Source organism: Plectropomus leopardus, chromosome 11 (genome assembly GCF_008729295.1).
Source record: "Plectropomus leopardus isolate mb chromosome 11, YSFRI_Pleo_2.0, whole genome shotgun sequence".
Taxonomy (NCBI): Eukaryota; Metazoa; Chordata; class Actinopteri; order Perciformes; family Serranidae; genus Plectropomus; species Plectropomus leopardus.
In genome coordinates, this window is record NC_056473.1 from 13,667,703 (window position 1) to 13,691,115 (window position 23,413).

The window sequence follows — 23,413 nt, forward strand, 5'->3', positions numbered from 1 at the left end:
TTAAGATTTAAATTCCTCCAGCTCAATAAAGGATTATGTTTCACTGTATTGTATGTCATTATGTGTACAACTTTTATTTCCCTACTCAACTTTGACTCACACTTTCATAAAATTACAAACAAGGTCAAAATCGATGCAACAGAAGCTGAGATATCCGTACTTTCTTTTATACGGGCAAGCTCTAAAAACTCTACATTCCCCATAATGCAACTCAACAGCATATTTCATTAGATTCTCCTTGACCTGCAAATGTCCTAAATATTGTAAAAACATCAATATGATATCCCCCCCAAAAATAATGGAAATTTCACAAAAAAGTAAAAAAAATCAAAAAGTAAAATATCAAAATAAAAAGAAAAGCAAAATATTGGGAAAAAATCTAAAATATTTTTTAAAAATCATAATGAGCATTTCGATTGCGGAATCAATCGAAAAGGTAATATATATATATATATATAATATATATATATATATATATATATAAGTTAACCATCAAAAAAGTAAAATATACACAAAACATGCTTAAAAAAAGAATAAAATATAATTTGAAAAAAACAATAACAGAAAAATCCATAAACTTAGAAAATATCAAAAAGAGTAAACTACCAGTAAATAAATGTTTCTCAAAAAAAAAAAAAAAACGTAAAGTGTAATAGCAGGAAAATTGTGTAGTAATGCATGGTTTTCAGATTATGAAAAAGTGAAATCTGTAAAGCAACTAAAACTGCAATACAAATGTAGTGTAGTAAAAAGTACAATAGGCCTCTGAAATGTGGTGAAGTGTAAAGTTGCATGATGAGTAAATGCTCAAGTAAAGTACATGTATCTCAGACTTGTACTTGACTGCAGCACTTGAGTAAATATAGTCAGTGAGAGTCATAGCCTCTAAAGCAATGCATGTTGGTAGTACAGGTTGGTACTTTGCTTCAGGAGTTGAACGTGTGTTTTTCACACTCTGTACCGTGAATGTACCCTGTAGTAGCGCATGCGCAGAGCGGCGGGCGGAAGCGGCTGGCAGCTTGGAGCTGCTGTCTCAGTCATTCCTTCTTCAATGACTTGCACCGATTGACTACTTCAGAAACCTCCCTTTCTACTAAATGCTGTTTCTGTGACTAACCAGGAAACAGGATCCTCTTCCTGACTCACTAAACTTGAAGCCTGCACATTGTTTTCGGTACGTGCCGCAAATGAAGCTACTTCGATGTTAAAAAGCTGTTTTGAAGCTGAGGTGTTTTCAGGAGAAAAAGTCTTTAGGCTGCTCTCTAAATTAGATTGGCTGCTAAGCCGAGCTACAAGCTAAATGCTACTGTCAGATTAGCTTTGCTAAACTGAAGCCAAAGATACACTTTGTGTGTGCTGGAGCTAGCATGTTAGCTAACAAACTGTGCGTGTACACGTTAGCAGTAACTTAATACTATACTGTAACATGTAAAGCACATAACATACTCGCAGGTTAAAGGGCAGCGCCACGCATTGGGTTTATTATGGATACCACAGTACTCCTGGGTGGTAACAAGACTTATGTCAGCTAGCTGTAAATGTGGAGCCCATCAACTGAGTTAAAGACAAGTTAATGAGATTACCTGCAAGGAGCGATGTTGTGTAGTTGTACAGTTACCTATAAATACTGCATTATAGTCACTATTGTATTGCACACATTTAAGTAATTGACGTTTTTGCATTGCTGTCAATGTACTTTCACAGAAGTAGAAAAGCCAGGGTCTATGACAGCAAAGCTGAACAAATAAAGGTAGTGAACAGACAACACTAATATGTACACAAGTATGAGAAAAGAAACATGTATGTGTATATATGTGCATGTATGTATGTGTGTGTGTCTGTGTGTGTGTGTGTCTGTATGTATATACATACAGACACACACACATAATGGATAATGTTCAGCATGCATAGGTGTACATGCATGTTTACATGTCTGTAGACTGTATATACAGCTTGTAGGATTTTTTTGACAATGACAGATTATATCTACATATAAAGTTTGAATTATGTAAAATTCTGTTATATAATGAGAGCAATATAATATATATATATATATATATATATATATATATATATATATATATATATATATATATATATATATATATATAATATATATATATATATATATACACATATATTTGTATGTCTTGTGTCTGTGTCTTGTGTCAGTGTTTAAATGAATGAATAAAAAAGCAAATTCCCCTTCTGACAATGAAGGTTTCATTCATTCATGTTGCCTTTGTCCAGCTTTGTTTGGTCCTTGTTATTTAGCTTAATGTATGTTTGGCGCAAGCACGAAAAACTGGGTACAAATTAATTCTATGTGTTGACATGCTTGGCCAAAAAGGGGAGTGATATTAAAATAGATGGTATACATGTACTTCACCTCATTCGTTCATTTTGGTGATTGCGTGCAGTTAGCATGATCCATTTCATTTTATGAGATAAGATAGGATAAGATAATCCTTCACTGATCCCCAGAGGGGAAATTCAAGTTTTGCAGCAGTACAGGGTAATGGGTAAAGGTCAAATAGAATAACATGTAATAGATAAAGATCAATATACTGTACAAATTATAGAAGCAACCTCATCACTGGACCACATAATGTGTCAGGGGCAGCAATCAGTAGATCAATCAATGAATCATTTTGATGATTGATTTATTATCTATCATTATTTAAGCACAATGACAAATAATGGTTCCAGGCTCTCAGATGTGAGAATGTCCTGCTTTTCTTGATCTCACATTGTAGTAAATAGAATATTTGGGGATTTTTAGATTGTTGATTGGATGAAACTAAAGCCAGCATGTGATGACGTGACTTTCTGCCGTAGGAAAATGTGATGTGCATTTTTTTAATGTTTCATAGACAGAGACCAATACAATGAACCGAGGTGTTGTCGTACACATATAAGTTTGATTATTTAGCTGTGATTTTTTTCATGTTGTTTTTTTTATGTCTTTGAACATTGGTGTGCAGCTCTTGAATGTCACCACCAATAACGACAGTACATCCGGCGATCACTTCTGAATGCTAATGGTTGGTATGAGAGAGATAAGTGACAGATTTTCTTTGTTGCAGAGTGTGTGGGAGCATCATGTGGAGGAAGGCTTCAGCAGCGGCCCTGCTGGCGTTAGCTGTTGGCTACTTCTACCATGGCGGGCCGGAGCTGCCGGAGCAGATTCTGCAGTACATCAACCTGCCAAACTTTCAGACATCATCTCAGAACAGCGGGAACAGCCTGGAGCAGGTGATCTCCGCTGCCTGGGAGACTCTGATTACTCTGCCGACGCGGCAGTGGAGCAGAGTGGCAGTAGGGTGAGTCAGCGCGTTTAACTGACAGAAGCATGTCAGTCCTGTCGCCTGAAGTTGATCTACTTCATCTCCTGTACACTGTGGCATGTTGAGAAGCTGTAATCGGCTCTGCCAGTGTGAAGGAATGTGTTGTCAGGAATCAATGCCAGCTCAAATAGCTTGGCCCAAGACGGTGGTGCTCCAGTGAATTTAATTATGGCCCATAAGTAGCCTATGGCCTTTAGGCTGCTGTAGAAGGGCCAACACGGCTGGTTGGAGGTGGAAGATGATGATTGGCTGGACCTGAAGAACTGCGCACCAGAGGGATAGACAGATGATTTCGACCAAGAAGTGACGTGAAGGGGGTTACTTAAACTCAAACTTTAAAACCGGGGCAAATTGGCCTGATTTCTTTCAAATCATTGGGAAGAAAGTAATATGCAACTTAAGAAATGACCCAGAAGTTAGCAAGAAATTTGTAACAAAACCGAGCCAAACAAAAGAAAGAGTAAAAAAAAAAAAACAACAACAAAGAAAACAAACAAAAAACAAGGAATTACCTGAAAAAAAAGATTAAAGATCATAATGATTCTTTAAAAATAATTTCATGTATATAATTATGATCCTTTGAAATATAGTTTTCTGCAATGTTTTCCCTAGTTTTTTATAGTGATTTTTGAAAGAAAAAAACCACACCAGTTGGCTCAGAGTTAAAAGGTTTCAATACTTCTTAAAGACATGAATGCAGCGCAAGTAAAGTGATGACGATCCAGGTTTCAAAGGGTTAAAGTAACAAGTAGAAACTTCAGTGTTTTTCAACCTGGCACCTATTTTCCCTTGTTTTTGTGTCTATGTGAATCACACTAACCTGCTGCAGGGGTGAAACACAACACAATTAGTCCTTGTGGGCAATTGTAAACCATAAATTTACGTCCACTAAAAGTGTTTTTTTTTTTTTTTTTGTTGTTGTTGTCACTGACAGCCTCAGATCATTATGAGAAGTGTCTGACAACATTATGGAGGAATCCCTGCAGAGAACTGAGCTGTGTTTCCTTACTGTAAGAACTAAGTCTATTACTTAAAGTGACTGAGATGTCTAACAGAGGAGTGTTCTTTGCTGACGCGCTTGCCTCAGCTCAATACCGTTTGCTACCTTTTGTTGTTGTGTTTGTTGCATTTACTAAAGGATCTGTTGGCTGCTGTTACAGAATAACAATCCTCTTAATAATCTTCATCTTGCATAAAGGTAAATAAAATCTACTTCCATTGTTTTCATGAGTAAACCACACACACAATTTACAGCGTGACAAGTAAAACTTTAGAGTCACAGCGCTCAAAACTAAAATCACCTAAAAACACCTGACAGCAATAATGACCTCGCTGCCTATATTCCTGAGCCCAACACACCAACACCCACTGTTCATACATGGTAAATTACAATTATTGTAGTCTGGTACAACAAACTGTTTTCATCTCTACAGCTAATTTCAACATTCATGACAGCCATACAGGGTTGATTTTATTTTCCTTTTTTAAATAATTGACCTGTTTAAATTTAATTAGGGCCAAAGTCACGCGTATTTAAGGGCAGGGCCGCCTCAGTGACAGACTTTCTAAAAGGCCTTACCACAGTCTGTGAGTCAGACCCACCCGTCACTCCTCCACAGCTCCACCCTCTCCCCCAAATATGCTCACCTCTCGCTCCAAAAATCCAAGATGGCTATGGCCAAAATGCCAAACTTGAGGCTCCAAAACGGCATGCTAAAAAGCAAGGGGTGACGGTAGCTTCTTTCGTTATTCACATTATTTATATATTATATGGTTTTCCCCTGCAGCATCTTTATCTTCCATAATGTACAATATTTCAAGGTGAAACAGATAAATGAAGGTGAGGGAAACATTACAGGAAGGATTTAAATGAAATATGAAGAGATGTGACATTTAACTGGATGAATACACCCCCAAGATGAGTCAATCAAAATTATTTTTAAAGTTTGCAGAAAGAGAAAAGAGGTATTTTAATTTTAAACTCCAAAATTATATCGTTCACATAGAGATAAGTGAACAGTTATTGCAGGAGAACACAAGATAAGGAGTTTGAATGTGTTTGTGTTTTTTTTTAAATTCACAGTCTTTAAAACAAGCAGACCTGTTTACATTGAGTGTGTTTACATGGACACGAATAACCTGTTTATTATTGGGTTTAAGTATTTGAGCATGTGAACAACATATGCTGTGTATGAGAAACCTGAATATGCTAGCTGGACTTATCTGAAAGAAACCGGGATCAATATGTGGAATGTGAAAACCCGATTTCTCTGCGCTCATGTAAACACCATATCCCGATTATGATCATAACCAGAGTAAGCCTCATAAAGGGGTTAATCATGTCCATGTAACCGCAGCCATTATAAACCCACTGACACACATAATGACATAATGACACCAGACCAGCTACATTTGAGGCCTTTTGGCAGCTTCCACAATTTTGGGAATTTAGCCTGATCAGGCCACCAGCAGACCTTTTATTTGATTTATTTAACTTTTATTTAATCACTGAAGGCCATTGAGAGCAAGCTCTCTTTTACAAGGATGCCCTGATTACATAAAAAACACCAAAAACACATTACAGAATACAATAAAACACGAGAAGTGAGGTAGACATTAAAGTGCATATTAAAAGCAAAGATATACATTAGGCATGTGTGTTTAGATCATACAAAATATACTCCAAAAAACATCAGCACATATGACAACATCAATCAAACAAAACACATACATTCCCTTTTGCTGTATGTCAGTCAACAGGGTTTTAAATTGAATAATGTGTCCAATTTTTGGAGCTTCTGATGACTGTTCCATTTCTGATTGGGTGTGATATTTAAAAGCCAATTTTCTAATTTCAGTGCTGACATAATGATTTTCCAGGACTAAGTAGTGTTGAGATCTAGCGAAGTGAGACATTGTTCTACACTGTAAAAGACCAGTAAGATATCCAGGAAGTTTATCGAGAAGTGCTTTATAAATGAAAAGTGCTGCTCTCTTCTTGCTGCCAGCGACTGCCAACCAACTTTCCTGCACAATGTACAGTGATATGTCCTAAAGCTATCCCCACTAATAAATCTAGGGACAGAGTGATAGACTGCGTCAAGCGGCTTCAGAGTAGAGGCAGAAGAATGCATGCAGATTACATCACCATAGTCCATAACAGATAAAAATGTAGAATGAACAAGTTGCTTCCTGCAGCTGTGGGACATGCATGATTCGTTTCTGTAGAAAAATGCCAGTTTTGCTTTAAGTGATTTAGTTAGTTCACTAACATGTTTTTTGAATGACAACTTGTCACCTAACCAGAAACCAAGGTATTTAAAACAAGACACGGATTCAATTACAGTCCTGTTAAGGACTACACATCCTCAGGATGATTTGCAGTTAAAGCCAGATGATAGTTTAGTTATTATTTGTCAAATAAAGCATACTCTCTCTGTCTGCGCTCTCTCGTTCAGGGTGAATGCCTGTGTGGACGTGGTCGTCTCAGGAGTGGGTCTGCTGCAGGCTCTGGCTGTGGATCCTGGCACCGGCCTGGATCATGAAGTGTTGCACTCTAAAGAGGACTTGAGGGAAGCCTTCATCCACTTCATGGAGCGTGGAGCAGCTGCTGAGCGCTTCTTTAGCGACAGCGAGGCCTTTCAGAGGATTGCACGCGCCGCAGCAGAGTACCCCGGTGCGAAGGCAAGGCTACCTTACTCCCCAATTTTCTCTGATGACGACATGCTTTGGTTTCATTAAGTTGTTTTTTTTAAATGATCGTCCCTCTTGTTAAACTTTGCTTTGTCTTCTTCCAGCTGTACGTGGGAGGGAATGCTGCTCTCATTGGTCAGAAGCTCGCCACCTACCCTGACCTGATGGTACGGCAGCATGTTTATATTTGTGTCGTAAACTGTTACACTTTACCCAAGTTAATGAGCTCTTAATGATTTTCCTGGTCTGTTTCAACAAACACATGCTGGCCATTGAAGTCCATTTCAGAGAGTTAAATCATATTTTTTGGTATTGCTTTGCAGAAATCAATAGAAAATTGGATTTAAGAGATAATAAACATGGGAAAACATATTCTTTACATTAACACATTTCCAGAGGATGCATTTTGATAATGATGATAATGTGTTTTAGCAGCCCTCTGAGCACAGTGTTGTCCTGACTGTTGATACAATTTTATGCCACAGGTTTTGTTATGTGGGCCAGTTGGTCCTAAACTTCATGAAATGCTGGATGAGCAGATAGTCGTTCCCCCAGAGTCTATGCAGGAGACGGATGAATACCACCTCATCTTGGAGTATAAAGCAGGTAAAGAGACCAGCAGCTTGCAACTTCCACCAGATCTTTTTCACTTAAGAAGGTTCTTTCAGTCTCTTAAAATGTTCTAATACGACTTAAATTGAATTTGGTTTCCAGGTGAACAGTGGGGTTCAACTCAGGCACCTCAGGCCAATCGCTTCATCTTCTCTCATGATTTGTCCAACGGGGAGATGAGCTCACTGGAGACGTTCGTGGCGAGTCTGGATGAGTTTGAGCCGGACCTTGTCATCCTGTCGGGGCTCCACATGATGGAGGGTCAAGGCAGAGAGCTGTGGGAGGAGCGACTCAAAGAGGTCAGCGGCTGAAGTCTGGTTTTTACAATTTCTCCACCCAAAGCCTGTGCTTTTGCATGTTTTAGCCCATAAACTGAAAATAATGCTAATGCATTATAACTTTAATGACTTAATCACAGCAAACATGATATGCTTTTAATGACGTCTACTGTTGTGTGGAATTACAGTGAAAAGTAAAGGTATTGGATTATCCATCTTGTTATAGAATGCCATTTAAGTAAATGTAAAATAAATAAACAATGAACATACATAAATCAATAAATAAATAGGAAGCAAGTCAATATGGCTATGAAATAAATCTTAAAATAAATAAATGAGGCAATAAATATAGAAATAATTGTAAACATATAAGTGAGTCAATACAGTTCAGTAAATAAATGAATAACATTTTTAATGACAACTTTATTTCATTTTAGGGGACTTTAATATTCTAATGACACATTATTTTAACTCCTTTTATATCAATTTCTTATATTTAAATGATTGGGCTGTGAAAAAGTAATTAAAAAAAACAATGTATTTTTTAATATTTTTTACACTGTCTCATTTATATTCATTTATTGCCTCATTAGTCATGTAAATAAGAAAAAGAAATCAATTTAAAATATAAATGAAAGTTGTCATTTGAAAAATCAACAACAAAAAATATCTATTTAGTTTTTAAAAAATATTTAATCATTTATAGAAATGGCTTTCTATATCTTCTATACTAGTTTATGTGAAAATTAATTAAAATTTTAACATTAATTAATTCAAAAACGTATAAACAGTGAAGTGCTGTATTCACTTCATAGTGAAATATGCAAAAACTCTTGTGTTTTCGTTTTTTAAGATGATTCTTTTATTTTAGCCGATTCCTTAATCCAGAACAGTTTTGAAAAACTTTAGACTTCTTGATTTGTAACATTATATCCAATATAATGCTGCATGACACTGCAAATTGAAGGTGTGAAGCTGAAAGAGATAATATGTCTGTTATTCATAACTAAACGTGTTTTATAATTTACAGTATGTTGCCAAGGTTTAAGGAATACATGCATAGCAATGACTCCTATAATATATATTTCGGTGTAGCTTTTCAAACATCTTGTACTTTCTTCCTCTTCGCAGGCTGTGTTAGCCATATCTGACATTCGTAAAGATATTCCCATCCACCTGGAGCTGGCAAGCATGACCGATAAAGACTACATGAACAGCATCATGCAGGAGGTACATGTGCGACAACAGTGTCTAACAGTCTTTAATGCAGCGAACTTACTTCACAGAGAAAAGATGAGTGCGCTCAAAATCCACAAATCCCTAAAGACTTCTGTATATTTAATTAAAGTTTCCTTCTCTGTTTCCCGTTAGCAGGTTATGCCCATTGTGAGCTCCATCGGGCTGAATGAGCAGGAACTGCTCTTCCTCTCTCAGGCTGGTGAGGGGCCTCATTCAGACTTGGATTCCTGGAAAGGCATCCCAGACGTGGGCCAGGTCAGCGACATCCTCTTCTGGATCCTGGAGCAGCACGGCCGCAGCGAGCCATCGTCCGAGGCGGACCTGACTCGCATTCACTTCCACACACTGGCATACCACATCCTGGCTACGGTGGACGGATACTGGGGGAACCAGGCTGCAGCAGTGATGGCCGGAGCCCGAGTGGCCAGCAGTCAGGCCTGTGGCCTCCAGTCGGTTGACGTTGGCAAAGTGGAGCTCAAAGCTCCACTAGAGTTTTACAGCTCGCACACTGAGCCACGAGAGAAGCTTTCCCTGAACCCGGCAGCGCCTGTCACCGTGTGGCGCAGAGGAAACGTCGTCTTCCACATGACAGCCGTGCTGGTGTGCAAACAGCCGCTGCGGACAGTAGGGCTCGGGGATGCCATCTCAGCAGAGGGACTAGTTTACTCAGAGTTAAAGACCCAGCAGCCCTTCTGAGGTTTGCTTGACACTCGGGAAGACGTTGATTGGAAGTGCTGAGAAGAGCCAGTGAAGTTTCACCTGCAGCTGTGGTTGTTGGGTTGGAGTCACATTTCTAAACTGATCCAGGTTCTGTGTCTTCCTTCCCGAAGCTCCACTCAGTTAAAGAATGTGATTGATGGCGTTAGTTTTAAATCCTGCCTGATGACTCCTCCAGCCTGCTCTGGTCTCCTCTCTTCTCCCTCCTTCAAATCCTCCAGCAGAACTTTACAGAAGTGGATCTGACGGAGCTGTGAGGTGGCCTGACTTTATGCACTGGCTGCGGCTCAAAGCCATCTTCACAAACTCCAAAGAGTTTTGTTGGCTCACCTAATTTACTTTGACCTGCATATCTTAATTATGCTGTGCCTTGAGAAAATGTAAAAGTTAGAGTATTTTATTCATATTCTAGAGCCAAACAAATTAAGGCATCACATCAGTTTCCCCTCTGAGACAAACTTATACACACACATATAACAATCATGTTGAACTGAAAACTGATGAGCGTCTCACTATATTGTAGAATCTAAGTGTTATTCTCGATGTTCTGTGCTTCTTCAACTTATGGTGCATTCATGTCAAGTAGTCATTAGATCACTTGAAAGCTCATTCTCCTATGAGTGTCTGACTTCTTAACCTGTAATAACTGTCAACTAGATATACTTGACATTTTTGTTATTTGTCTGGAGAGGATAAGTATACTAGAAAGTGTTACAAAATTTGTTTTTTTGTCAGTTTTTGCTTAAACACTCCCAGTGAAAGTATGATTAATTTTGGAAACTTTGCAAAGTATAAACAACAGTTATTGTAGGGTAGTAATCTCTGTTGCTTCTAAATTCCTGTTGCAGATTTCGTATAATTTTTTAAAACTTTTTTTTTTTACAAAATACTGTCAGTCTCCCACATGGTTTTGAAGGGGATCTTTCTTTATGCAGTTAAACCTCAGTTTACAATTAGATGTCATCTAATTAATGTCAATGTTATGTTGGTGATACAGCAATTAAAAGGTAAATGAAATTTCAAAACAAGGCATAGGCCGTATGTTTTCAGGGTTACTGTTTTGTTTATGGAGGCAAATAAGAAATATAAATATCTTAATTTTACGAGCAACTTAATACCTAATATTGAAATTTAAACCGCTGAATTAATAGCACTGAAATATTTTACTCTGAACTGAATGTATTGGTTCTTAATTCACCTATTTGAAACTTAAATATGACATTTCTTGAATCACGGTTTTAAAAGTTGAATTTGAATATATATATTTTTAAAATGTTACATATTTAGATACAAAAATTAAAATTTCTGAATTTCCCAAAAAAAAGATTCAAGTTGCTCAATTTTGATTGGTCGAATTCAGATCAGAAAATCAAGTCAAAAAATTTCAGATAGCAATATCTTTACCTCGAGCTTGAAGAAATTCAAACCAACTTATAGCCAATCAGAGCACAGCCTGTCAGTCATATGATCAATGAGAGCAACTTGAAAACTGAAATCCAAAGAGAGAAAGATAGTGAGAAGAGAAGAGTCTGAAAATGTATTTTTGGATATGAATTTGTAAACATTGGAAAATCAAGAAATTTATATTTTAATCTCCTAGTAAAGAATTCAGAAAAAAATATAGTCAGATACATGGTTTTCTCGGTAAAATACTTCAATGCTATGAATTCAGAATTCGGTGTTTAAATTTTAATGTTAAATTTTCAGTGGCTGTCAAAATCTGAATACGTATACCTCTTATTTGCTTCCGTATTTGTTGCTCTTTCATTTTCAGGTGTTGCTTTCTCTCTCTGATGAAATGTGACTATGTAACATGATTGGCTGGAAAATCTTAAAAACTGTCCAGTGTAAAATACTGCAAGCAAAGCTTCCATCTTTAGATTCTAGCGTATAGATTTATTATGCTTTTTCATGGGTCGTTTATTAGGGTTTTTTTTCAGAGCTTACTTGGGAACGCCTGTATCATGTTAGATGTTCAGTACGTAACTGTTGGAGCAATGTATTTGTATACCTCACATGGCCACTAAAGGCATGCAATAACTGAGTCTTAATGCAAACATACAAGTACACGATGTATAGCGTTTCGTTTAACTGAATTAATTCTTTGCACTAGTACGAAGTGGCAGGTGCGCCTGCAAAGGTGAATGTAACCTTAACTCCGAACCCCCCTTTATTTTTAGCAAGTACAATCTATTCATCCTTATTCATTTCATTGTTTGAGTCTCATGTTTTTAACACTTTTAACTGTCAACAGGTTTCATTTACATGTAGTTTGTCATTAAAATATGTAAGAAGAGTAGTACTTGGCTTGATTGTGGTGCTGCCAGTTATTTTTGTATATTTGTCAAGAACTTAAAATTAATGATGAAAAGATGAGTTGAATTGTTGAAGTGTTGATCAACTTACATTTGTCGGCCACAATTTAAATATAATTTGAGAAAAATTCAAAACATCCTCTGATCCCACCTTCTCAAATTAATTTTCTCTGTTTTTTTATCATGTTGAGGTGACTTTTAGTTAAACAAGACATTTGAAGGTGTCACCTTGCACTCAGATCTTTTCTGAACTATTTAAATATAATTTGAGAAAAATTCAAAACATCCTCTGATCCCACCTTCTCAAATTAATTTTCTCTGTTTTTTTATCATGTTGAGGTGACTTTTAGTTAAACAAGACATTTGAAGGTGTCACCACTTTCTATATTTAATTTGATTTTATTTATATTATTTACAAGGACAATACACATTCATAAATGTTTCTGTAAATGTGCCAGTATTAGCCTTCAGGATAATTTTCAGCTGTAGTTCCTTGGTAAGATGTTTTGAACCCTGTAAAATCATAAAATTCACATAATAGCAGCAGGACACCACAACAACTACAACAAACAGGAACTCCTAAGACAGAATTCAAGCCATGCAACAGTACAAAACAATAGCACAGCAACAACATAAAGCATTTTAGCACAACACAGACATGCATGTAACATGAATCAACAGCATAGAGCTTTTTAGCTCGAATAGTCATGCACACAGCATGAACAAATGACACACAAGGGGCATAACATGCAGACATGCAGAGCAGCAATAGCAACAAGAAACAGCAATAGACAGAAGCATATATATATATACATATATATATATATATATATATATAAAGAGCTGCAACACCCTATATAAAATGTTAAAATATGCAGTTATGGGTTAATGTTTGTATGCACTAAAACTTAGGCAGGCTGTCAATAAAATAGATATTTTATACATACTCATGCAAAGCTGGCCACCGTACCACATAGTCATGAGTTACTCAAATTTTAATTGATCTCTTCTGTACACACAGCTAGTACACATCTGTGTAATAGACAGAGATAAATGGACATTCCTCTTCAGTTTTTTCTTAGATACGTACTATTATTTTCCTGTTCATTGGATCTTTGGAGGAAGTTTTCCTCATCCACTGTGAGGGTCTAAGGACAGTGGAGTGTCAGATGTGATACTGGGCCTTATAAATAAAACTGAATTAAATTTTAAAAAATCAACTTAAAATCATATGGGACCTCACCGTTTATTCTACACGTGGATGTATGTACGTAAGGAATGCTGGATCTCAGACTGAGCGGTGTTTACGCGGCTGCACCTGATTGGCTGAATCGCTCCGGTACGGGAACCAATCAGAGTGCGGTGCGTCTGCGCGCTGGGCTGCTGGCCCCGCCCCTGAAGTCGTGGAGGCAGCAGCAGCCTGGAGCGGCCGCCGCTGCAGTCTCCACCCCGGATACCACTCTCCTTCCCCCGGCTCTTATAAAGCAAGCAAGACTTTCAGGCCGCTCTTCGGGCTGTCTTTTCTTCTTGTTGATGGTTAGACTCTGTGAGAGAAGGATGAAGTTCCTTGTGGCCGTTACAGTCATTGTGGGATCGCTGATTTTTCTCGCTTTCCCCAATGGCTCATCTGCTGACGAGAAGAAGAAAGGCCCCAAAGTAACTGCAAAGGTAGGTGCTATGTTAGCTTGATAGCTAGCTTGCTGTGCTAGTGGGTCGTGTAGGAAAAAAAATCAGAGCTCAACGCTAACCGTTAGCAGCAGACCGCTGAGCCACGTCAACGCAAACTAGCCTCAGGCGGTTAATCCTTTTGCTAAAAACCGGAATTATCAGCTAGCTTGTTTAGCTAGCAAACGGCTGGGTATTATGACTAATAGTAGCGTTGTAATTGAGGACATTTCCGTTAGACGGAAAACTGAATGACATATGCATGCTTTTGCTCCTGGCTAATCTGAGTGGAGCTAACTGTCGAAGCTAATACTTCGGCCTTTACGTCAACTGACGGGTTTTACTAATGTACCGATGATCCATTTTAGCTTCATTTGTCGTTTCATGCTTCTATGATTGATTATTCTTTGTGTAGCCATCACTCGGCTGCAGCTCTCCGAGGCTCAGTGAGGTGTTATTATGTCTGGCCTTGTTGTGTCTGGGTGCAGCAGGGCAGGTTTGTCCACGTCTACGGTTATAAGGAAACTGTGAAATGGTCATTAGCTGACCCGCAGGCCCTTTACCTTCAAATGTTCCCCAGTGCAAAACTGTGCATCACTGACAAGCCCAAACCAAAGCATTTTTATGAATACATGTTTGTAAAAAAAAAAAAGGAGAAAAAAAATGCTGTCTTCACCACGAATCGTTTTTTTTTTTTATTTTGTACTGCAAACGACGAGCTGTTGATTAAATTTGAAGAGACTGTCCAGATTCAATTGACAAAAAACAGTTTGCCACTTAAATTTAACAGTCATGCTCACAGTTAACTGAATAAATGTAGACGTTTCAATTTTTAAAAAAGTAGAGCTTTATCTATATGGTTTTACACAATAAGCAATCACACATACACAACAACTTGCACACATGCACCCATACATTTATGCTCACACCATACATCATACATACAACAACATCCATTAAAACCACAATATACAACACTAAAAAACATACAACAGAAGAACCCTGATGGCTCAATTTATTCTATTTATGTTTGGTTTTGTGCCTGTAATTTTATAAGAGCACAGAAGAGAAAGTAAGAATATTCAGATTAAAATTTCATTGCTCTCATGTCACATTATAACCCTGAAAAACTTGCGTCAACATGTCTCTTTAAGATCACATCACATGGAAATGGCTGCAGGCAAACTTCTCAACAAAGAAAGACCTGATTACAGCACTCCATGAATTAATTTATTATGATTTACTTGATAAAGCAGTTATTATCATTTATTATGATTTACTTGATAAAGCAGTTATTATCATTTATTATGATTTACTTGATAAAGCAGTTATTATCATTTATTATGATTTACTTGATAAAGCAGTTATTATCATTTATTATGATTTACTTGATAAAGCAGTTATTATCATTTATTATGATTTACTTGATAAAGCAGTTATTATCATTTATTATGATTTACTTGATAAAGCAGTTATTATCATTTATTATGATTTACTTGATAAAGCAGTTATTATCATTTATTATGATTTACTTGATAAAGCAGTTATTATCATTTATTATGATTTACTTGATAAAGCAGTTATTATCATTTATTATGATTTACTTGATAAAGCAGTTATTATCATTTATTATGATTTACTTGATAAAGCAGTTATTATCATTTATTATGATTTACTTGATAAAGCAGTTATTATCATTTATTATGATTTACTTGATAAAGCAGTTATTATCATTTATTATGATTTACTTGATAAAGCAGTTATTATCATTTATTATGATTTACTTGATAAAGCAGTTATTATCATTTATTATGATTTACTTGATAAAGCAGTTATTATCATTTATTATGATTTACTTGATAAAGCAGTTATTATCATTTATTATGATTTACTTGATAAAGCAGTTATTATCATTTATTATGATTTACTTGATAAAGCAGTTATTATCATTTATTATGATTTACTTGATAAAGCAGTTATTATCATTTATTATGATTTACTTGATAAAGCAGTTATTATCATTTATTATGATTTACTTGATAAAGCAGTTATTATCATTTATTATGATTTACTTGATAAAGCAGTTATTATCATTTATTATGATTTACTTGATAAAGCAGTTATTATCATTTATTATGATTTACTTGATAAAGCAGTTATTATCATTTATTATGATTTACTTGATAAAGCAGTTATTATCATTTATTATGATTTACTTGATAAAGCAGTTATTATCATTTATTATGATTTACTTGATAAAGCAGTTATTATCATTTATTATGATTTACTTGATAAAGCAGTTATTATCATTTATTATGATTTACTTGATAAAGCAGTTATTATCATTTATTATGATTTACTTGATAAAGCAGTTATTATCATTTATTATGATTTACTTGATAAAGCAGTTATTATCATTTATTATGATTTACTTGATAAAGCAGTTATTATCATTTATTATGATTTACTTGATAAAGCAGTTATTATCATTTATTATGATTTACTTGATAAAGCAGTTATTATCATTTATTATGATTTACTTGATAAAGCAGTTATTATCATTTATTATGATTTACTTGATAAAGCAGTTATTATCATTTATTATGATTTACTTGATAAAGCAGTTATTATCATTTATTATGATTTACTTGATAAAGCAGTTATTATCATTTATTATGATTTACTTGATAAAGCAGTTATTATCATTTATTATGATTTACTTGATAAAGCAGTTATTATCATTTATTATGATTTACTTGATAAAGCAGTTATTATCATTTATTATGATTTACTTGATAAAGCAGTTATTATCATTTATTATGATTTACTTGATAAAGCAGTTATTATCATTTATTATGATTTACTTGATAAAGCAGTTATTATCATTTATTATGATTTACTTGATAAAGCAGTTATTATCATTTATTATGATTTACTTGATAAAGCAGTTATTATCATTTATTATGATTTACTTGATAAAGCAGTTATTATCATTTATTATGATTTACTTGATAAAGCAGTTATTATCATTTATTATGATTTACTTGATAAAGCAGTTATTATCATTTATTATGATTTACTTGATAAAGCAGTTATTATCATTTATTATGATTTACTTGATAAAGCAGTTATTATCATTTATTATGATTTACTTGATAAAGCAGTTATTATCATTTATTATGATTTACTTGATAAAGCAGTTATTATCATTTATTATGATTTACTTGATAAAGCAGTTATTATCATTTATTATGATTTACTTGATAAAGCAGTTATTATCATTTATTATGATTTACTTGATAAAGCAGTTATTATCATTTATTATGATTTACTTGATAAAGCAGTTATTATCATTTATTATGATTTACTTGATAAAGCAGTTATTATCATTTATTATGATTTACTTGATAAAGCAGTTATTATCATTTATTATGATTTACTTGATAAAGCAGTTATTATCATTTATTATGATTTACTTGATAAAGCAGTTATTATCATTTATTATGATTTACTTGATAAAGCAGTTATTATCATTTATTATGATTTACTTGATAAAGCAGTTATTATCATTTATTATGATTTACTTGATAAAGCAGTTATTATCATTTATTATGATTTACTTGATAAAGCAGTTATTATCATTTATTATGATTTACTTGATAAAGCAGTTATTATCATTTATTATGATTTACTTGATAAAGCAGTTATTATCATTTATTATGATTTACTTGATAAAGCAGTTATTATCATTTATTATGATTTACTTGATAAAGCAGTTATTATCATTTATTATGATTTACTTGATAAAGCAGTTATTATCATTTATTATGATTTACTTGATAAAGCAGTTATTATCATTTATTATGATTTACTTGATAAAGCAGTTATTATCATTTATTATGATTTACTTGATAAAGCAGTTATTATCATTTATTATGATTTACTTGATAAAGCAGTTATTATCATTTATTATGATTTACTTGATAAAGCAGTTATTATCATTTATTATGATTTACTTGATAAAGCAGTTATTATCATTTATTATGATTTACTTGATAAAGCAGTTATTATCATTTATTATGATTTACTTGATAAAGCAGTTATTATCATTTATTATGATTTACTTGATAAAGCAGTTATTATCATTTATTATGATTTACTTGATAAAGCAGTTATTATCATTTATTATGATTTACTTGATAAAGCAGTTATTATCATTTATTATGATTTACTTGATAAAGCAGTTATTATCATTTATTATGATTTACTTGATAAAGCAGTTATTATCATTTATTATGATTTACTTGATAAAGCAGTTATTATCATTTATTATGATTTACTTGATAAAGCAGTTATTATCATTTATTATGATTTACTTGATAAAGCAGTTATTATCATTTATTATGATTTACTTGATAAAGCAGTTATTATCATTTATTATGATTTACTTGATAAAGCAGTTATTATCATTTATTATGATTTACTTGATAAAGCAGTTATTATCATTTATTATGATTTACTTGATAAAGCAGTTATTATCATTTATTATGATTTACTTGATAAAGCAGTTATTATCATTTATTATGATTTACTTGATAAAGCAGTTATTATCATTTATTATGATTTACTTGATAAAGCAGTTATTATCATTTATTATGATTTACTTGATAAAGCAGTTATTATCATTTATTATGATTTACTTGATAAAGCAGTTATTATCATTTATTATGATTTACTTGATAAAGCAGTTATTATCATTTATTATGATTTACTTGATAAAGCAGTTATTATCATTTATTATGATTTACTTGATAAAGCAGTTATTATCATTTATTATGATTTACTTGATAAAGCAGTTATTATCATTTATTATGATTTACTTGATAAAGCAGTTATTATCATTTATTATGATTTACTTGATAAAGCAGTTATTATCATTTATTATGATTTACTTGATAAAGCAGTTATTATCATTTATTATGATTTACTTGATAAAGCAGTTATTATCATTTATTATGATTTACTTGATAAAGCAGTTATTATCATTTATTATGATTTACTTGATAAAGCAGTTATTATCATTTATTATGATTTACTTGATAAAGCAGTTATTATCATTTATTATGATTTACTTGATAAAGCAGTTATTATCATTTATTATGATTTACTTGATAAAGCAGTTATTATCATTTATTATGATTTACTTGATAAAGCAGTTATTATCATTTATTATGATTTACTTGATAAAGCAGTTATTATCATTTATTATGATTTACTTGATAAAGCAGTTATTATCATTTATTATGATTTACTTGATAAAGCAGTTATTATCATTTATTATGATTTACTTGATAAAGCAGTTATTATCATTTATTATGATTTACTTGATAAAGCAGTTATTATCATTTATTATGATTTACTTGATAAAGCAGTTATTATCATTTATTATGATTTACTTGATAAAGCAGTTATTATCATTTATTATGATTTACTTGATAAAGCAGTTATTATCATTTATTATGATTTACTTGATAAAGCAGTTATTATCATTTATTATGATTTACTTGATAAAGCAGTTATTATCATTTATTATGATTTACTTGATAAAGCAGTTATTATCATTTATTATGATTTACTTGATAAAGCAGTTATTATCATTTATTATGATTTACTTGATAAAGCAGTTATTATCATTTATTATGATTTACTTGATAAAGCAGTTATTATCATTTATTATGATTTACTTGATAAAGCAGTTATTATCATTTATTATGATTTACTTGATAAAGCAGTTATTATCATTTATTATGATTTACTTGATAAAGCAGTTATTATCATTTATTATGATTTACTTGATAAAGCAGTTATTATCATTTATTATGATTTACTTGATAAAGCAGTTATTATCATGAATTCTTTTGGCCACAATAGCCGTGTAGTGAAAATCTGACATGGTTCCAGCCTTAGTTTATTTTGTTGTATTTTTAAGCACAAACCACCATGTCCTGGAGGCACACTTTAAAGAGGACCTATTTTCAGGTTGATACTTGTATTTAAGGTTTCTATCAAAACATGTTTATGTGCTTTAATAGTCAAAAAAACCCACTATATTTTCCTCATACTGTCTGTGCTGGAACACTTGTATTCACCCTCTGTGTGAGACTCTGTGTTTTAGTGCGTGTCTCTTTGGGCCTTCTCCTGTAAAAGCCGAGTCTGCTCCGATTGGTCAGTGTATCCAGGTCCATATCTCGGCATCTCTGCAGCCTCATTGCAGCTGTCTGTAATGGAGGAGAGCAGCACTTTCTACCAAGAAAAAAAATCCCCATTTAAACCTTCTAAACACAACCAACATGTTCCAACAGGAATATAATATGAAATCGTGGAGAACCTGACAACATTGGCAACAAAGATTACATGTTTCCCCGATGTTAGCATGTAGCTGTGTAGGCTACGTTAAACACTTGCGGTAGTGTACCTGCAGGGGATTGCTGTATAAAGAAATCCGGTGCAAAATGATGCCATACTGTAGCCAGAGTTTTAAAAACATTTGGAAACAGTATTCAGAGCACTCTGAAGCCAGAGGCTCACAGTGATTACTTTTACATACACTTACCTCATTATTTAAAACTTTGGCCACGTTTAATATATACATTCTTCATCGTAATACTAAATTTAAGACACAAAATATGTTACAGCATATGAGTTCCCCTATAAGTCATTTGGCTCTCATTCACATTGGCTAAAACGTCAGATACTTGCAGCTTATCTCCTTTTTGGATCTTACAAGTGTTGCTTATGTTGTTGTTTTGTTTTTTCTAATAACACAGAAAGGGTTTGGTTACAAGGGCAGCAAATTCCACAGAGTCATCAAGGACTTCATGATCCAGGGTGGAGACTTCACCAGAGGAGACGGCACTGGAGGTACGACAGCCACCAACAGCTGCAGAATGGCACTCACATCAGGACACGGATCTGTCTCTGCAAGAACACACTTGCTCCTGGCCTTCTGCATCAGAGCTGCCCTGAATATTTAATGCCTTTCAGGGTTGTTTCACACTTGGACTCTTTTGGGTTTTACCAAATTCAACTGTGCAAACTGTCAGGAAAATAAGAACTCTCCTGTGTTCAGTTTTATGTTGTTTCCACATAAGTTTGTTACAATCTCCTGAGTTATCTATGCTCTATGAATTAAAGATTAAAGTCAAAAGGACAGAGAAAACCTCCTGTATTTAAAGGGCACCAGAAGTTATTCTAAAATTGTGCCAAGAGGTTTTTCATAAGAGTCACTCTGCCATTTTGTGCTAATGCTAGTTAAGTACACTTGACAATTTGGCCAAAACTCTCCTTCAGAAAGGCTCACAGGTTTGTTCAGTATTCATGAACAAGACGATGTCATCAGATAAAGAGAAGATAAAACATTTGGCAGCAATCAGATGCAAAGGTCACCACAGGGAGAAAACGTTTGTTGAAATAAGTATACATACTATACATCATGGAACTGTCTTTCTTGACCAGAGTGAAATGGTATAAATACATTTTTTTTATTTATTTATTTTTAAACGAAGGCAAGAGCATCTATGGAGACCGTTTCCCCGATGAGAACTTCAAGCTGAAGCACTATGGCGCTGGCTGGCTCAGCATGGCTAACGCTGGCAAAGACACCAACGGCTCACAGTTCTTCATCACCACCGTTACAACTCCCTGGCTTGACGGCAAACACGTCGTCTTTGGGAAAGTTCTTGAGGGGATGGTGAGTGTCAGGCCCAGCAGAGATCACGTACTCTGGTTGCATTCACATCTGCATGTGGGTGACTGAACATACAGATCTTAATTGTGTTATTGTCTGCTATCCAGAGTGATCTGTTGAGTATAGTTTGAGATGTACGTGAAGGGTGTACCATGAAGCGAGATTAGTGTTGTTATCTTTGACAGAGGCTGCAGGGTTTGTCGAGCCAGCTCAGTCAAAGACAGTTAGGTTGAACTTGCTTCGTGGAACAGCCCCCTGCAGTATCTGTTAAAATGCCAAAGGTAGCAGGGTGATAACAGACTAAAAATAGAGACTAGTTTGGTGCTCTGCAAAAACAAAGGAAGTTTGGTTAACATGCTAATGAAAGCAAACCAGTCAGTTTTAATAAGCAATTTGCTACTCTGCCTCTTTTATAAAAATGCATCTGCTCATAATAATGACCTGCTTTCACTCTGATGCCTGTAACAGCACATTGTGCAAAATGAGAATTGCATCAGAATGAATAGAAACGATTGTTTCCTCGAGATTGAAAACTGTAATCTTCACCAGTTCAGTGGTGAACATTTCATGCAATCAGGATTTGTTTCAGTTGTTAGGATTGATCACTTTTTTTGTTGTTGTTTTTGTCTCTTTTTTTTTTTTTGTTAAGCGAAATCAGTGAAGCTGCACAACATGCCTGCAATATGTCCAATTTCCTGTGTACGTCTTCACTTCAAGAGATAATTTGGATTTTTTTAAAGTGGGGTTGTATGAGGTACAGCAGTTGAGTTTACTCTCATAGAAGAGTAAAGAAACCACAGGGGGAAAAGTCACATTTAAAATGCTGGATTTAGGGAACTTCTACTTAATAAAATACTCAAACCAATTATTCAATATCACACATATCACATTATTTGGCAATTTAGTTGACAACGAATAAATTCATGGTTGCAGCTTCAACCTGAACCTTTCTGAATACTGCAACCAGAAAAATCACAAGAATAGTTTTTGGTTTCCTGAGGTTTACATTGGTTATGATGTTGGATAAAGCGGTTGTTTTTATACCACACAACATTTTAAATGAGATCATGACGGTGTTAAATTCTTTTTCTTTTTTCCTCCAATTTTTCAGGAAGTGGTGAGGAAGATCGAGAAGACATTAACAGATGCTCGAGATAAGCCACTTAAAGATGTCATTATTCATGAATGTGGCAAAATCGACGTGGAGAAGGCATTCGCAGTGGCCAAGGAGTAGAGGAGTGCTGCCGGGGAATACCGAGGAGAACGGGACTGGGGGGGGGAGGGGGGGGTCGTGCAGGCCACCTTGTTTTATCACTAACAGCCCTGTGGTCCTGGAGAGGGGGCTTTGGAGTCATTCGATGTCAGTGGCTGACGTCTTTAAGCACCAGAAGAGCATTAACATCGAGCAATCGATCGAGCAATGACGACACTCTGGGTCCATTAACCAACGAGCATTCCAAGGTGCACTTAACTGTTCGTTGTTGTTGTTTTTTTTGTTTTGTTAAAAAAAAATGAAATCTGAAATAAAGGTTTCAATTTTGTTAAATTGCTGAGCGTATTTCATTACAACAGGGAATCATTCTGGAAATTCAAGTTTTTGCCTCATCTTTTAATACTGTGAAAGTTTCACATGTTCACTAATGTTTGATGTGTTTAAATGGAAAATGTAGCTGTTTAATGTTAGATACTGACTTTATGCAACCGTCAATCACTCTACATGTTTGTTCACATCCATACACACACTCTATGTTCATCCTTTTTTTGACCACTAGGGGTGCTATTTGCTCAAATATTTTATAT

At 34.3% G+C, this 23,413-nt stretch overlaps 2 protein-coding genes across 3 annotated transcripts; both read left to right on the plus strand.

Annotated features, from left to right (window-relative positions):
* The first annotated feature begins 1,036 nt into the window (after nucleotides 1-1,036).
* Nucleotides 1,037-12,185, plus strand: adpgk (ADP-dependent glucokinase). Of its 2 annotated transcripts, none has more exons than XM_042496766.1 (8): nucleotides 1,037-1,174; nucleotides 3,087-3,323; nucleotides 6,806-7,031; nucleotides 7,145-7,207; nucleotides 7,526-7,646; nucleotides 7,755-7,951; nucleotides 9,062-9,160; nucleotides 9,302-12,185. In XM_042496766.1, exons 2-8 carry the CDS (start codon nucleotides 3,103-3,105, stop codon nucleotides 9,863-9,865), a joined length of 1,491 nt encoding a protein of 496 aa, XP_042352700.1. In that variant the 5' UTR covers nucleotides 1,037-1,174; nucleotides 3,087-3,102; the 3' UTR covers nucleotides 9,866-12,185. The 2 variants fall into 2 exon arrangements, with proteins under 2 accessions (XP_042352700.1, XP_042352701.1); XM_042496767.1 differs by having other exon boundaries at nucleotides 9,305-12,185.
* A 1,455-nt stretch (nucleotides 12,186-13,640) lies between these two features.
* Nucleotides 13,641-23,159, plus strand: ppib (peptidylprolyl isomerase B (cyclophilin B)). The gene is made up of 4 exons (XM_042496039.1): nucleotides 13,641-13,880; nucleotides 20,618-20,787; nucleotides 21,432-21,616; nucleotides 22,725-23,159. The coding sequence occupies exons 1-4, from the start codon at nucleotides 13,735-13,737 to the stop codon at nucleotides 22,845-22,847; spliced, it is 624 nt and encodes a 207-aa protein (XP_042351973.1). The 5' UTR covers nucleotides 13,641-13,734; the 3' UTR covers nucleotides 22,848-23,159.
* The last annotated feature ends 254 nt before the right edge of the window (nucleotides 23,160-23,413 follow it).